The 16,126-nt window shown below is 48.4% G+C and overlaps 1 protein-coding gene across 1 annotated transcript in view; it reads right to left on the reverse strand.

Moving 5' to 3' along the window:
- Window positions 1–293: 293 nt before the first annotated feature.
- The window catches only part of LOC122872934 (spectrin beta chain, non-erythrocytic 1-like), a 53,125-nt gene continuing 37,292 nt past the window's right edge, over window positions 294–16,126 (reverse strand). Inside the window, 16 exon segments of the mRNA XM_044189064.1 lie at window positions 294–2,504; window positions 2,668–2,710; window positions 3,049–3,222; window positions 3,314–3,525; window positions 4,275–4,323; window positions 4,446–4,549; window positions 4,884–5,080; window positions 6,542–6,626; window positions 10,477–10,615; window positions 10,702–10,921; window positions 10,924–10,945; window positions 11,914–12,288; window positions 12,825–13,029; window positions 13,221–13,351; window positions 13,917–14,195; window positions 14,784–14,873. Of these exon segments, the coding sequence (XP_044044999.1) occupies window positions 2,289–2,504; window positions 2,668–2,710; window positions 3,049–3,222; window positions 3,314–3,525; window positions 4,275–4,323; window positions 4,446–4,549; window positions 4,884–5,080; window positions 6,542–6,626; window positions 10,477–10,615; window positions 10,702–10,921; window positions 10,924–10,945; window positions 11,914–12,288; window positions 12,825–13,029; window positions 13,221–13,351; window positions 13,917–14,195; window positions 14,784–14,873 (2,541 nt within the window). The 3' untranslated portion in view covers window positions 294–2,288.

Genomic DNA, 16,126 nt, shown 5'->3' on the forward strand with positions numbered 1-16,126 from the left:
TCTGGTTCCAGTTTCTCAAATGTGAATATTTGCTGGTTTTCTTTCGTCTTCAATGCTTTAAAACTAAATATCTTTAGGTTTTGTTCGGTGGTCGAACAAAAACAGACTCCGTATGAATGTTTCACCTTAACGATGTGACGCGTTTCACTATTTTCTGACGTTTTAAAGACCAGTACATTTTTCGAGAAAATAATCAGTAAATCAATTAATAATTAAAGTGATCATTAGTTTCTAGAGGTTAGTAAATAAGAAAAATGAGTCACATCTGTAAAGAGACAACATGACAAAGTGTGTAAAGTTTAAAAGCTTTAATGACATCGCACATATTTGACAGAGAGAGAGAGAGAGAGAGAGCGTTAAAGTCTACAGGTGCAGTTTCATACATGAGAAAAGCCTTTATGTTCTAACTTCTGTTTAAATATTCGGCCTCAAACAGCTTCTTCATTCCTATAGATGTAGTTCTGATTGTGCAGTAAGATGGCGTTAACTTCCATACATGTTCAGTACAATAGATATACAGCGACGGAGAGCAACACGAGTATCAAAGAGCAGAAAATCTGAACGCAGCGCGAAGAGCCGACGATAAGCAAGCAACCTTTATTTCTCCACAGCTGTACGTCACCTACTGTCTGCAGTACGTGGTGTACGTTTACCATTTAACACTGACGCTTTAAAGTGTTTATTATACATATTGATCTTCATTACCTGTACTAGAAGGATCCGAAACATATTAGAACCAAAGAAAAAGATAAAAAATGAAGAGATTTTTAGTTTCAGGTGAGTGTTGCAGGCGACGCTCTGAGCCTGACGAAGCATGCAAGTGGACATTTCTACATCATAAACCTCCTCGAAGGCGACTGGCTGTTTTTAAGACAAACAGAAATTGGTTTCGGAGCGGCAGATGACAAAAATAAGTCAAAATAATAATAAAACAAAATGCACTATTGGTCCAATTTCTCAACGGCAGAGGAAGAATGTAGGCTGTCTCTGAAGACACCCTCACAAAATTGAGGAAATAACTCAGACCTGTTTAAAAAAAAACTCAGAAGTAGAAAAATAACAAAAATTTAAGACAAATAAAAATTAAACAACAAAAAACAAAGAAAACCAAGTGTATGGTCCCTGCTGACGTTACCAAGAAAGAGCGAGAGACGTTCAGACGTTGTGACGAAACAGCGGTTCATCGTCGACGAACCATCAAACCAACGAATCGACAAACCACGGAGCGAGAGTGACGACAGTTCCGGTTAAGACGTTGTGATTTACCAGCGTCAGAGAATCACAGAGTCACTCTCGCTCTTTTGTCTGTTGGTTCGTCGATGATGAACCGCTGTTACATCACAATGTGTGAACCAAAATCGCCACTCTCGCTCTCAGGCACAGTGTTTGCGTTTGTCTCGAGTGTCGCTTCGCCACCCGAGCAGCCGACCACAGGAAGAAAATCAAACCAGAAACATAAAAAACAGGAAAGAGAAAAACAAAACTGCACTGAGAATAAACACAAAAACAACAACGTCGCACTTTGGTGAAACTTTTACAGTTTTCTGCTCCTCGCTTGAGCTTTCTCAGACTTCAACCTCCGTCATTGGCTGTGAAGTAGTGACATCAGTAGTGATGTCAGGTTTGTTTGTTTCCTGTTTAGAGGAATCACTAAATTTAAAAGCAAATCCTCTAAAAGCACAACGCCCTTTACGGCGCTCACAGAAGTCTTTTTAAAATCACTGAAAAAATTCAAGATTTAGAAATCAGACATTAATGGCTGCGATGTTTCACAACAAATTCAATTCATCTGAGCAAAAATTGTCACAATTTGTGGATAAATGGATTTGGCGTTTTCACAGTTTAGTCCGATGTAAATGACGTCCTCTGACAGTCTTCAAGGAGTTGGGAATAATTGAACACTTTTAGCACTGAAGACTGGTTTGTAGGAACAAGAAATGTCAGAAGGTTAATGGCTGGTAAAGTTAGCATTCTGAAAACTTTACGAAGGTCTTCTCAGAGCGAGCTGAGCGATGCCTTCACCTGTTCGGAGAGGTTTGGTAATGATGCTGCTTTAATGTGCAGATTCAGCAGCTTCGTTTCTCTGGAAAAGACCTTCATGAAGTTAAAAGCAGCTAAAATCTGGACTCGCGCTCTGAAGCAGATTCCAGTTCTTTCACTTTCCAGCTGAAGGCAGCTAATGAGAAATTATACATTTTTAAAGAAGCTAAATATGACGTTTCCTACATCGGAGCGTGCGTCGGGATTCCACTGAATCAGTTTCACCAAAGCGCCTCGTGTTTTATGTTCTACTGTTTCTTCTTGCTGAACAGACTGAAGCGTTTCTCCTTGTCCTTTTCTTTGTCCTTCTCTCTCTTGCCGGGACTCGACTCGGTGGTGAGCGTGACGGTGGCCGGCAGCGTCTGAGCGCGCCCAGACACCGGCGTGCTGGGGTTGCTGCCCTGCACGTCGGAGTGGTCGGCGCTGGCGTTCAGGATGGCCTGGATCCAGGTGCTCATCTCCTCCTGCAGGGGGCGACACAGGTCAGAGAGCCGAAAAACTCACACCTCCTGATAACTGACGGCTTGGATTACAACAGTGTGGAGCTCACAACTGTCCAAGGGCAAAATATGAAATTAACAAGGGAGACGCAAGAAATGTCACTGAAAGGAAGAGAATGAAACTCACTTCATCTTTGGCTTGGAACAGATACTCGTTTCCATCAGTGACTCTGAAACAAAGAGAGGAAGACGAGCTGAAAGTCAGACCTGAACAGCTCAGGTGCGAAAGCAGCCGAAGGCTTCGACGATCACTTTCATTTACTTTCTATCCAACAACTAATGTTTCCAAACTGAGGGGAGCCACAAAGTCGATATGATCTCCAAGGCCCTCAGGTGTGTGCGGATCACAAATTACGTGTTAGTTCACATTTGTTGGCATTAATTCAAAAGAAACCTTCGTAGCGTTTCCTAACATACGCTGTGGAAACAGTTCACAGTTCAGTCTGAGCTGAGATTTAATATTTCCCCACAGTCAAACGACTGAATTCGAAAATGACGGCCTTCTTACCTGAGCTTGAAGACGTGTTTCTTCTTCTTGTAGTCTGAAGCCACGTCACACGCCGCCTCCTTCAGGCTGATGGGTAACTCGTTGTGGTACGGGACTCCCTGAGCCACCGCCTTGCTGTCTTTATAGAAAGCCATCTCCTGGTTGTTGATGACACAGTACACGTTGTGCCACGACCTGCCAATCACAGAGCGGCAGGGTCACGTGATGAACAGTGACTTTCCTGAGGAGCGAGACATCTGCTGCAGCAGAGGATCTTTGTCGTTACCTGTTGGAGGCCTTCTTGTTGGGTCCCTCCCACTCATGTTTGCGGTGCAGGAGTCCCTCCAGCAGCGAGGACGAGTCCTGGTTCTTGGAGGGCAGCGTGGACGACTGGCTGGTTTTACTCTTCCTGCCGGGGGTCGGGGAGGGGCCGGGGCTCGGCTCCTTGGAGCTCCGCTCGGCCACGCCGTTCACCAGGTCTCCACCGTCCACGCCGTCCTGAGCACGAGGAAGTTAAAGGATAAGAGACGCAACACAACAAGACTATCACGTAATCTTAAAGCTTTGATCTGAACGAGTTAAGAGTTTAAAGACGATTCCTACGTGGCCGATTGTGTTTGGTCAGTCTGAACTCTAAGAAACAGAAAACAGCAGAAATCCTCATGAAACGTTTGCGAAGTCGATGAGTTTGAAATCTTCTGCGTAGTTTACGTCCACGGTTTCTGTGTGGCGCTCTCGGCGCGACAACACACCAGACGGACCCGTGGGTAAAAACATCTGCCGCTCAGAAGCTCCAGGTGCAGGGGAGTTATTCTAATCATCAAAACGCCGTCGTTTCTTTTTTCCAAGACAACACGTTACGTTTCCGTGAGCAGTTCACGGCCTCACGAATAAAGAGTCAATTCTTAAGAAACGCAGATCCGGACTTTAGAATCCGTCGGATCCGTCGATCGATTAGATTATCGATCGGACGATCGGTTGGATTTCTGGCAGCTCGGAAAGTTCGGTCGAGCGTCTGCAGTTTGAGCTGCTCTGAGATCAGATCCGGTCTAAACTGCCGTCAGCTGGTTTGAACATTACTGCAGGAGCGTTTTACTGGATCTGCGGCTCGGTGTTCACGCTCGGCCGATCGTTAAAACGCGGCGTACGATCGTTAAAACGCGGCGTACGATTAATAAACGCGTCAGCTGTTTGAGATTCAGGCTTAAATGTCGGTCAGTGGCAGAGTCATTAAAGAGGGCACTGACCCGAGGAGAGTCCTGGTCGGACGGGAGTCCGTTCTGACTGATGACTCCGCTGCAGAGAGAGAGACAAACAAAGGTTTTATAGTTTGCATCAGTCGGAGCTGCAGCTCCTCTGACGTCCACTAGATGCTGCTGTGATCAAACTGATGTTCGTGCTGTTTCCGGAGCTTTCACCTCTCCTGCTGAGGCTCCTCCTGCTGAATCACCGGCTCCGGAGACGGCGGCTTCCTCATCCTCTCCTCTTCCTCCTGCAGCCTCCTCACCTCCAGCAGCTCCAGCTGGAAACAGACAGACACACGGACAGCTGTGATTGGCAGGACAGACGCTCGTCATCCAAACCGCCTGACGTGAGCCTGGACTTTCACCTCGCTTCACTACATTTCAGCAGCAGCATCAGAACAGCAAACAAGACAAAAAGCAGCCGTCTGTCCACAACACGAGTCCTGCAACCGATTTCATCCTGAAAGGAAAGACTAGTGATCGATCACCGAACAATCAAACATTTCAGTCTGTCACATGACGAGCAGAAGCCCTCGCTGGACTGAGACCAGATGTGTTTTGTTGCCTGTCAATGAGAAATAAACGTGTGGTGTTTTGTCCCCCCCCGCTCACCGTAGTCAGCCGCTCCAGAGCAGAGAAGCGCTCCTCCCAGGTGGCGGCGGACTTCTCGAAGGCCTCGTGGCGTTTGATGAGCTTCTCCACCTCGTCCACGCTCTGACCCATCTCCCTGCTGGACAGGTAGGGCTCCTGACCCAGCAGCCAGGCCTCGGCCACGCCCGCGTCCCGGGAGAACTGGTGCACCTCCAGGACTGGGGGGGCAGAGTCAGACCTCCATCAGTTCAACAGCAGAATCACGTCCTACTCACCACTCTGCTTACTAACAACAATACTGGTTTTATTCCACTTTGTCGTTTTTATGTTTGCTGTCAAGCTACTAAACACTTCCTGCACCGATGTGTCAAAATAAAAGCTTCCCGCCATCTCAAAGGGAATAATTATCCCCTTTTCCTGAAGGCTTTTAATGTGAAAGGTCTGCAGGAAGTGTTGAGTTTGATTGACAGTTACGTTTCACCATCAAACAGCAAAGACATTGTGATACTTCCAGGCCTCTCTTTGTTCGAGTGCCCACCATTATTATTAGAGACTTTTACTTTGAAACGGACAGTTGACGTCCTGTTGGTTTGTGCAGATGGTGCGTGTACTGGACGTCCGTTTGCTCGAGTGCATTTCTGTTGTTGTTTGATTCTTATTCGTTTACCCTTTTGAAACAAGATGGCGCATCTCAGGTGCTTTCCCTCAAATTCTAGAAGAATTTGAATTAAAAATAAGCAAATAAAACTGACAAGTAGGCAGATCAGACGACGACGGTCGCCGGCTGGAATCGAACCGCGGATGTGTGGACTTCGGTTATCAGGACGCTCGCAGGACAGGAAACGGTTCTTAACAAAAGGCTCGACATCACATTGGCTGAGTCATAAAAATCCAATATTACCATAAATGAGTCTCGTTGTTCGACAGCGCTGCTTTTTATTTGAACCAAATGCAGCTGAAAGCTAAACGTCCGCCTGAGAGCAGCCAGCGGCGCTGACGAGAGAAACCGTACAAACGCCACGTCACGGAGCGCCGACCCGCTCGGACGCCGAGCGCTGGTGGTGTTTGGCATCATTCAGCTTAGAGCTGAAAGTCAATGAAGTGATTAATCGATGGACAGAATATTAATCACCAACTATTAATATAAATAATAATATAATCAATTAACCCTTTAAATCTTTTTTCTTTATCATTTTCTATCAAACTGAATCTCTTTGCTGTTTGAAGACGTCACTTTGTTTTGACTGAACCAAATGAAACAGGACCAAGAACAAACAGCTGAGGGCAGCGACGCCGGCCCTGCACTTCCTTGGTTTTGTTGCTCAGGCTGCTGGAGCTGATTTAACGGGTTCATTACGGAGCATCGGCCTGCAGACTGAACTGAGGGCAGAGAGAGCACAGCGGCGTCGATGACTCGACTGAACCACCGGCGGCGTTTCCCGATTGGTCGGGGCCGGCGGTTTGACGGGCGGCTGAGAAGAAGCTCGCTCAGCTTCGTCAAAGGACAGCGAGAGCCTGAGGAGTCTTCATCAGCGCTGAGTCGTCACTGCAGCGTCCAATCAGCTGCGACCTCCAGTCATCTATCCGCCTGATGGCTGCTGTGACCTCTGACCTCCGCCCCGTCTGAGGCCTGGGTTCATGTTTCATACAGAACGATGAAAACAGGAAGTGAATCTTACCGAGTCGTAGCCACTCCCATCGATCCTCCCACTTGTCAATCATCTCTTTCCTCTTGTCCGTCAGCTGCAGTAACTTCTCTTTAATCTGAACACAAACACAACAGTCAGCGTCGAAACGTCCTGCAGACACACCTGTTCTACCTGTGTCACATGTCTGTCGTCCTGCAGACACACCTATTCTACCTGTGTGTCTCATGATGTCTGTCGTCCTGCAGACACACCTGTTCTACCTGTGTCACATGTCTGTCGTCCTGCAGACACACCTATTCTACCTGTGTGTCACATGTCTGTCGTCCTGCAGACACACCTGTTCTACCTGTGTCACATGATGTCGTCGTCCTGCAGACACACCTATTCTACCTGTGTGTCTCATGATGTCTGTCGTCCTGCAGACACACCTGTTCTACCTGTGTCACATGTCTGTCGTCCTGCAGACACACCTGTTCTTACCTGTGTGTCACATGTCTGTCGTCCTGCAGACACACCTGTTCTACCTGTGTGTCTCATGATGTCTGTCGTCCTGCAGACACACCTGTTCTACCTGTGTGTCACATGATGTCTGTCGTCCTGCAGACACACCTGTTCTACCTGTGTCACATGATGTCTGTCGTCCTGCAGACACACCTGTTCTACCTGTGTGTCACATGATGTCTGTCGTCCTGCAGACACACCTGTTCTACCTGTGTCACATGATGTCTGTCGTCCTGCAGACACACCTGTTCTACCTGTGTGTCTCATGATGTCTGTCGTCCTGCAGACACACCTGTTCTACCTGTGTGTCACATGATGTCTGTCGTCCTGCAGACACACCTGTTCTACCTGTGTGTCACATGATGTCTGTCGTCCTGCAGACACACCTGTTCTACCTGTGTGTCATGATGTCTGTCGTCCTGCAGACACACCTGTTCTACCTGTGTGTCTCATGATGTCTGTCGTCCTGCAGACACACCTGTTCTACCTGTGTCACATGATGTCTGTCGTCCTGCAGACACACCTGTTCTACCTGTGTGTCACATGATGTCTGTCGTCCTGCAGACACACCTGTTCTACCTGTGTGTCACATGATGTCTGTCGTCCTGCAGACACACCTGTTCTACCTGTGTCTCATGATGTCTGTCGTCCTGCAGACACACCTGTTCTACCTGTGTCACATGATGTCTGTCGTCCTGCAGACACACCTGTTCTACCTGTGTGTCACATGATGTCTGTCGTCCTGCAGACACACCTGTTCTACCTGTGTCACATGTCTGTTGTCCTGCAGACACACCTGTTCTACCTGTGTCACATGATGTCTGTCGTCCTGCAGACACACCTGTTCTACCTGTGTCACATGATGTCTGTCGCCCTGCAGACACACCTGTTCTACCTGTGTGTCACATGATGTCTGTCGTCCCTGCAGACACACCTGTTCTACCTGTGTGTCATGATGTCTGTCGTCCTGCAGACACACCTGTTCTACCTGTGTCACATGATGTCTGTCGTCCTGCAGACACACCTGTTCTACCTGTGTGTCATGATGTCTGTCGTCCTGCAGACACACCTGTTCTACCTGTGTCACATGATGTCTGTCGTCCTGCAGACACACCTGTTCTACCTGTGTCACATGATGTCTGTCGTCCTGCAGACACACCTGTTCTACCTGTGTGTCACATGATGTCTGTCGTCCTGCAGACACACCTGTTCTACCTGTGTGTCATGATGTCTGTTGTCCTGCAGACACACCTGTTCTACCTGTGTCACATGATGTCTGTCGTCCTGCAGACACACCTGTTCTACCTGTGTGTCTCATGATGTCTGTCGTCCTGCAGACACACCTGTTCTACCTGTGTGTCATGATGTCTGTCGTCCTGCAGACACACCTGTTCTACCTGTGTGTCACATGTCTGTCGTCCTGCAGACACACCTGTTCTACCTGTGTCTCATGATGTCTGTCGTCCTGCAGACACACCTGTTCTACCTGTGTCTCATGATGTCTGTCGTCCTGCAGACACACCTGTTCTACCTGTGTGTCACATGATGTCTGTCGTCCCTGCAGACACACCTGTTCTACCTGTGTGTCACATGTCTGTCGTCCTGCAGACACACCTGTTCTACCTGTGTCTCATGATGTCTGTCGTCCTGCAGACACACCTGTTCTACCTGTGTGTCACATGATGTCTGTCGTCCTGCAGACACACCTGTTCTACCTGTGTGTCTCATGCTGTCTGTCGTCCTGCAGACACACCTGTTCTACCTGTGTGTCTCATGCTGTCTGTCGTCCTGCAGACACACCTGTTCTACCTGTGTCACATGATGTCTGTCGTCCTGCAGACACACCTGTTCTACCTGTGTCACATGATGTCTGTCGTCCTGCAGACACACCTGTTCTACCTGTGTGTCATGATGTCTGTTGTCCTGCAGACACACCTGTTCTACCTGTGTCACATGATGTCTGTCGTCCTGCAGACACACCTGTTCTACCTGTGTGTCTCATGATGTCTGTCGTCCTGCAGACACACCTGTTCTACCTGTGTGTCATGATGTCTGTCGTCCTGCAGACACACCTGTTCTACCTGTGTGTCACATGTCTGTCGTCCTGCAGACACACCTGTTCTACCTGTGTCTCATGATGTCTGTCGTCCTGCAGACACACCTGTTCTACCTGTGTCTCATGATGTCTGTCGTCCTGCAGACACACCTGTTCTACCTGTGTGTCACATGATGTCTGTCGTCCTGCAGACACACCTGTTCTACCTGTGTGTCACATGTCTGTCGTCCTGCAGACACACCTGTTCTACCTGTGTCTCATGATGTCTGTCGTCCTGCAGACACACCTGTTCTACCTGTGTGTCACATGATGTCTGTCGTCCTGCAGACACACCTGTTCTACCTGTGTGTCTCATGCTGTCTGTCGTCCTGCAGACACACCTGTTCTACCTGTGTGTCTCATGCTGTCTGTCGTCCTGCAGACACACCTGTTCTACCTGTGTCACATGATGTCTGTCGTCCTGCAGACACACCTGTTCTACCTGTGTGTCTCATGCTGTCTGTCGTCCTGCAGACACACCTGTTCTACCTGTGTGTCATGATGTCTGTCGTCCTGCAGACACACCTGTTCTACCTGTGTCACATGTCTGTCGTCCTGCAGACACACCTGTTCTACCTGTGTGTCATGATGTCTGTCGTCCTGCAGACACACCTGTTCTACCTGTGTGTCTCATGATGTCTGTCGTCCTGCAGACACACCTGTTCTACCTGTGTGTCACATGATGTCTGTCGTCCTGCAGACACACCTGTTCTACCTGTGTGTCACATGATGTCTGTCGTCCTGCAGACACACCTGTTCTACCTGTGTGTCACATGATGTCTGTCGTCCTGCAGACACACCTGTTCTACCTGTGTGTCACATGATGTCTGTCGTCCTGCAGACACACCTGTTCTACCTGTGTGTCACATGATGTCTGTCGTCCTGCAGACACACCTATTCTACCTGTGTGTCACATGTCTGTCGTCCTGCAGACACACCTGTTCTACCTGTGTCACATGATGTCTGTCGTCCTGCAGACACACCTGTTCTACCTGTGTGTCACATGATGTCTGTCGTCCTGCAGACACACCTGTTCTACCTGTGTGTCACATGATGTCTGTCGTCCTGCAGACACACCTGTTCTACCTGTGTGTCACATGATGTCTGTCGTCCTGCAGACACACCTGTTCTACCTGTGTCACATGATGTCTGTCGTCCTGCAGACACACCTGTTCTACCTGTGTCACATCAGTCACGTCCAACTTTTTCTCAAATTTAAAAAACATTCTCGTTATTTTGTGACTTTCTCTCAAAATATTCTGACTTCACTCTTCAATCTCAGGTGTTTCTTCCTCTGTGGTAACGTCTCCAACACGTGTCGCAGTTCGTCGTGTACGAACCACCGTTACAGAGTCTTTGTCCTCCTCACCTCCTCTGAAGCGTAGTGTTTTCTGGCCAGCAGGGCCTTCCCCAGCTCGATGCAGGCTGTGAAGCTGTCGTTACGGGCGTCGATCTCCGCCTTGATGCCCTGATGGTTGTTCATCAGCAGCTCCACTGATGACACGTCTCTGAACGCACACGGAAACGCACATTTATCACAGCTATGATCAGGTGAAATGCTGTAGTCCAGCAGACGGCAGCAGACTCTGCGTACCTGGGGTTCTCCTGGGCCTCGATGAGCCGGATCACGTCGTCCATCCACAGCATCAGGTCTCGGACCATGCTGAAGAACCTGAACTTGTCTCCGGTGTCCAGGAGGCGGACCCTGCGCCCGTCGCAGGCCTCCAGCAGACTCCTCCAGGCCTCCAGCACCTCGCTCTCCCTCCGCTGGATGTCGTCGGCTTTATCTCCGGCGTACGCCGACTGGAGGCGCACGCGTCGTCCTGCAGCTGCCTCACCTGCCACACAAAGGTCAAAGGTCAAAACCACGTGTGACCGAATGATCTGATACCTTTAATTAAACTCCGTAAACGTCACAGTGTGAAACTGACTGGGATCACGCTTAAATTGTTTATATTTGTCAACCATCTCGGACTTTATGTGGTTTGAATTTTCATCTTTCAAGTTGTGCAATTTCAAAAACTAGATTTTTGATCCAAGTGCTCACATGATGCTCATTTTCAGGTTGATCATTTTATTGTGGGGTTGTACCAGAGCAGGCTGACATGGTTTCATTTTCATAAAACACCATATTTTTCTTACACTGCTGCAGCTCCTCTTTTCACCCTGTGTCTTTAGCTCCCGAGTGAGGCGTCACTAGCCAATCAGAAGCAGAGTGGGGCGGGTCCTGACGAGCAAGGTAGTGTGATCCAAAACAAAGCCGCTGCAGCTGGTAACTATGGCTTCGGTTCAGCCTACAACCCGAACCAGCTCCACAAAGTAGACTGGAGCGAGACGCTTCCCAGTGGTCAGTTATTCAATTGTAACTAATTTATCTTAAATAAATGGATGGGGGTCCCCGGTGGTTTAAGGCGTTCATTATGAGCTGCAGCCTCCCAGTTTGAGTCCGGCAGTGAACCTTATTGTACGTCCCTCCACATCTCTCTTTCGCTTAATTTCCTGTCATCTTTCTACTGGTTACTCTCCAATAAAGGCATAAAATGCCCCAAAATATATCTTCAAACGTCAGCACCGTCAAGATGGTTTCCAAGTGGTCAATGGCACAAATCTGAGAGTTCATCAAAGCTGAACACCTAAATTTCTCTACAAGAATCGCAGGAATGATTTTGTTCCAAATGGTCAGAAACGCCGGTATGACCAGGACTGAACAGTGGGTTCGTTTTTGTTCACATTTATCTGCAAACCTCAAACTAAATGTCCCCATAAACCCACTGTGTCCCCATAAAGCAGGTTAGGCGTGACTGACCTGTGTTCCCAGGGCCTGGATGTCGTGTTCGAAGGTGGTGTGCATCCTCTGCAGCGTCTCCACCGTGTTCTGGTCACGGCCGACCTCCTCCGGCAGCTTCTTCTGTTTGTCCAGGATGCGCCCCAGGATCTCCTTGGCGTCGTGGTAGAACTTGTGGAGCTCGAAGGAGGCGGCGAGGATCTGCGTCCTGGTGTCGATGAGCTCCAGCAGGTCAGCCCAGGCCTCGTTCAGCCCGTCCTTCCACTCCGCCACCGTCGCCGCGTCGCCGTGACCGGTGTTGATCAGCTCGTCCGCCAGACGGTTGACGGCGTCCACGCGCTCCTGACCGATGTTCCCGGTGTCCCGAGCAAACTCCCGGAAACGCTCCTGCAACATCTGAGCACGGAGCACACAGGTCAGAGGTCAGGCAGTAGTATCAAATATAATAATACAGACAGTTGTAGTAATTGTAATAATAGTAGTGGTGAAAATGCACGTGTGGTGTCTGAAATAGTGTATTAGTAGCAGTAGTCGTAGTATCAGCAGCAGCATTAGTACTTAAACCGTGTACAGTTTTGGCTCAGTAAGAAATATTAGCAGTACAACAAGACATTTAGTAGTACTGGCAGAATATTAGCAGTACTAATATTAGTACTGGGAGGTATAATGCACTGTTGGTAGCATTAGGAGTAGCAGAACTAGTAGCAGGATGAGTAGTGGTGGTAGAAGTTGTGCTACTGCTAGTACAAGAAGAAACACGAGCACCAGCGGTGGCTGTAATAAAGTCAGTTGTACTGTCCAGTATATCGATGTGCTCTGTTGGTAACACTACTGGTAGCAGCAGTATGTAATGTGTTCGTAGTCCTGGCCCGGCCTCTACCTCTCTCTCAGTGAGTATTACAGTATCAGCAGTAGTACTCGCAGTAACGTACAGTAACATGTTCGTAGTCCTGTCCCAGCTCATGTGACCCGGCCACCACCTCCCGCTCAGCGATCCACTGCTCGAGGTCGTCCACCTCTCGGTTCAGCTGGAAGAGGCGGAGCCTCTCGTCCAGTTTGCCCCGCCTCTCCTCTGATAGGTCCTTCAGGCCGGCGTACAGCTTATCCACCTGAGACTGACGCATGCTGATACGCTCACTGACACACACACACACACACACACACACACACACACACACACACTCCTGTTACTATGGCAACGACAGAAACTGGACTGAAGTGGTTCAGTGAATCATATTAAAACACCACGAACTGATACGAGGCGCAGAACGGATGAACGGGGCTGTGGGATTTTCACTGTGTGCAGAAACAGAAACATGACTGAGCACCTCTCAGGGTGTCCGTCAGCCACCAGTCCTCTGCTGGTCTTGGACAGCTGGTGGACCGTCTCAGCGTAGTCCTCCACCGCCTGCTCCACAATCTGATGCTTCTTCTGCATGGTGACGGCACTCAGCTCATCCTGATCAGAACACGCACAGAAATAACCTTCATTGCTACAGCACATTTCCAACGTCGTACATATTCCAGTTTAGAAAATATTACATTTGTTAAGCTTTCCAAATGAATGGTAGAAAAACAGAAATGCTGTGTCACTTCCTTAAAATCACAGTAGGTTTTGTTGAAAAGAGACACTTCATGATAGATAAATAATGTATGTGTGTGCATCCTTTACTGCTTTATCTAATATTTAATATTTGATTGATGTTCAGTTCTAGCGTATTTATGGAGAATACTGTGTGTAAAAGAATTCAGCCCAGAGTCGTGCCTGCAGGCTTCCTCTCAGGCTGTAGGTGCAACCTTGACCTATCAAGCCTGTATGTAGCCTAAGAGGCGAAACCCAGGGCAAATAAAGAGACGTTTTGTGGCTCTTGCTCTTACGTAGGGTGGGGGGCCTTTTACATGTCTGTGCTCAGGAGCCCGTTGTACTCTGTCCATGGCGGCATGTAAGAACAATACTGAAATAATAAAGACCTTAAAAGTAGACTTTAACTTGGGGCCCTTGTACAAGAAGGGCCCCCCCCCACCTTGGCCTTCTCCTCCGACATCATGTACAGCTCCTGCTCGCTCATCCAGGCCTCGGCCTCGGCGGCATCAAAGTAGTACTGCTGAGCTTTGTGCGCCTCCTCCAGCCGGCCGTGGCGCCGCTCCGCCTCCTCCATCAGCTGCCTCCACAGCTCCTGCAGGTCGGCCAGACGCTGACGGATAACGTCTTCATTGGAGGACTCGTCCTTCAGGAGGCTCTCAGTGCGCTCCAGGATGTCGTCGATGCGAGGCTGATGACCCTGGATCTCCTTCTGCAGAGTCTGAGGAGGAAGAGCTCAAATGAATACGATCATTCCTCCAGTTCAGCTCGATTATTGATTGATTGCCTGACATGAATCAGCAGCGCTGCATCTCACCTCCATGTTCCACAAATACGTTGAAAATGATTCTTGGAAACAAAAATAACATCAAATGATTATTTAAAGTGAAATGCAGATGTGAGCGCAGGACGAGCGACACCCTGATTTGGCCTAAAGGGGCGTTGATTTTGTTTCTCTGTGCAGCCCTTATGAGGGGTGGAGCTCAGTTTGGTTACGCGCATGTCAATCCAAAGCTCCACCCGTAAGGGATTCACTCAATAGAAAAACAAATGCTCCGTGCTCTGAACCATCCCGTCCACCTGTACCAAACAGACCGACATGCAGAGTCCATCAGATCAAAAGGCTTCAGGACCAACACCGTCACACTCTGGTATCTGATACTGTATTTCTCTGGTACCTGAGGTCTGACACCTGATACTGGTCTGATGCGGTTTGGTTGATGTCTGAGAACTGACGCACATCAACATGATATTCGGTTGGTATCAGTAAGTATTCCGGCTGGAGTGTGAAACAGAGCGGTTCTCTCACCTGGTTCTTCTTGATGAGCAGCTGGACGGTCTGCAGGTTGTTTCCGTGGTCGGTGGACGTGGCCACAGGCATCCTCTCCTGGACCCACAGCTGGAAGACAAACCACCACAAACACACTGAGAAACAGCGTCTGACTGCTGTTAACAACACAACTCTCCTGATGGTGGCGCTACAGACCGACCCTCTGGCCGATTCATCTTTGTCTCTCTGAAGCCTCCATCACTGTAGCGTCAGAGAAACACCGTTACAGTGAAGCAGAGACGTTTGTGTCCTTCAGTCAGAACTTCGACACATCGTCTCTCAGGCTCAGTTTATACTCTCAGGCTCAGTTTATACTCTCAGGCTCAGTTTTTACTCTCAGGCTCAGTTTTTACTGTCAGGCTCAGTTTTTACTGTCAGGCTCAGTTTTAGTCTCAGGCTCAGTTTATACTGTCAGGCTCAGTTTATACTCTCAGGCTCAGTTTATACTGTCAGGCTCAGTTTATACTGTCAGGCTCAGTTTTAGTCTCAGGCTCAGTTTATACTGTCAGGCTCAGTTTATACTCTCAGGCTCAGTTTATACTGTCAGGCTCAGTTTTAGTCTCAGGCTCAGTTTATACTGTCAGGCTCAGTTTTTACTCTCAGGCTCAGTTTTTACTCTCAGGCTCAATTTTTACTGTCAGGCTCAGTTTTAGTCTCAGGCTCAGTTTATACTGTCAGGCTCAGTTTATACTGTCAGGCTCAGTTTTTACTCTCAGGCTCAATTTTTACTGTCAGGCTCAGTTTATACTCTCAGGCTCAGTTTTTACTCTCAGGCTCAGTCAGGCTCAGTTTTTACTGTCAGGCTCAGTTTATACTCTCAGGCTCAGTTTTTACTCTCAGGCTCAGTTTTTACTGTCAGGCTCAGTTTATACTGTCAGGCTCAGTTTTTACTCTCAGGCTCAATTTTTACTGTCAGGCTCAGTTTTTACTCTCAGGCTCAGTTTTTACTGTCAGGCTCAGTTTTTACTGTCAGGCTCAGTTTTCCTCTCAGGCTCAGTTTATACTCTCAGGCTCAGTTTATACTCTCAGGCTCAGTTTATACTGTCAGGCTCAGTTTTTACTGTCAGGCTCAGTTTTTACTGTCAGGCTCAGTTTATACTCTCAGGCTCAGTTTATACTGTCAGGCTCAGTTTTTACTCTCAGGCTCAGTTTTACTCTCAGGCTCAGTTTATACTGTCAGGCTCAGTTTTCCTCTCAGGCTCAGTTTATACTCTCAGGCTCAGTTTATACTGTCAGGCTCAGTTTTTACTCTCAGGCTCAGTTTTTACTGTCAGGCTCAGTTTTTACTGTCAGGCTCAGTTTTCCTCTCAGGCTCAGTTTAT

This window comes from Siniperca chuatsi, linkage group LG3 (genome assembly GCF_020085105.1).
Source record: "Siniperca chuatsi isolate FFG_IHB_CAS linkage group LG3, ASM2008510v1, whole genome shotgun sequence".
Classification (NCBI taxonomy): domain Eukaryota; kingdom Metazoa; phylum Chordata; class Actinopteri; order Centrarchiformes; family Sinipercidae; genus Siniperca; species Siniperca chuatsi.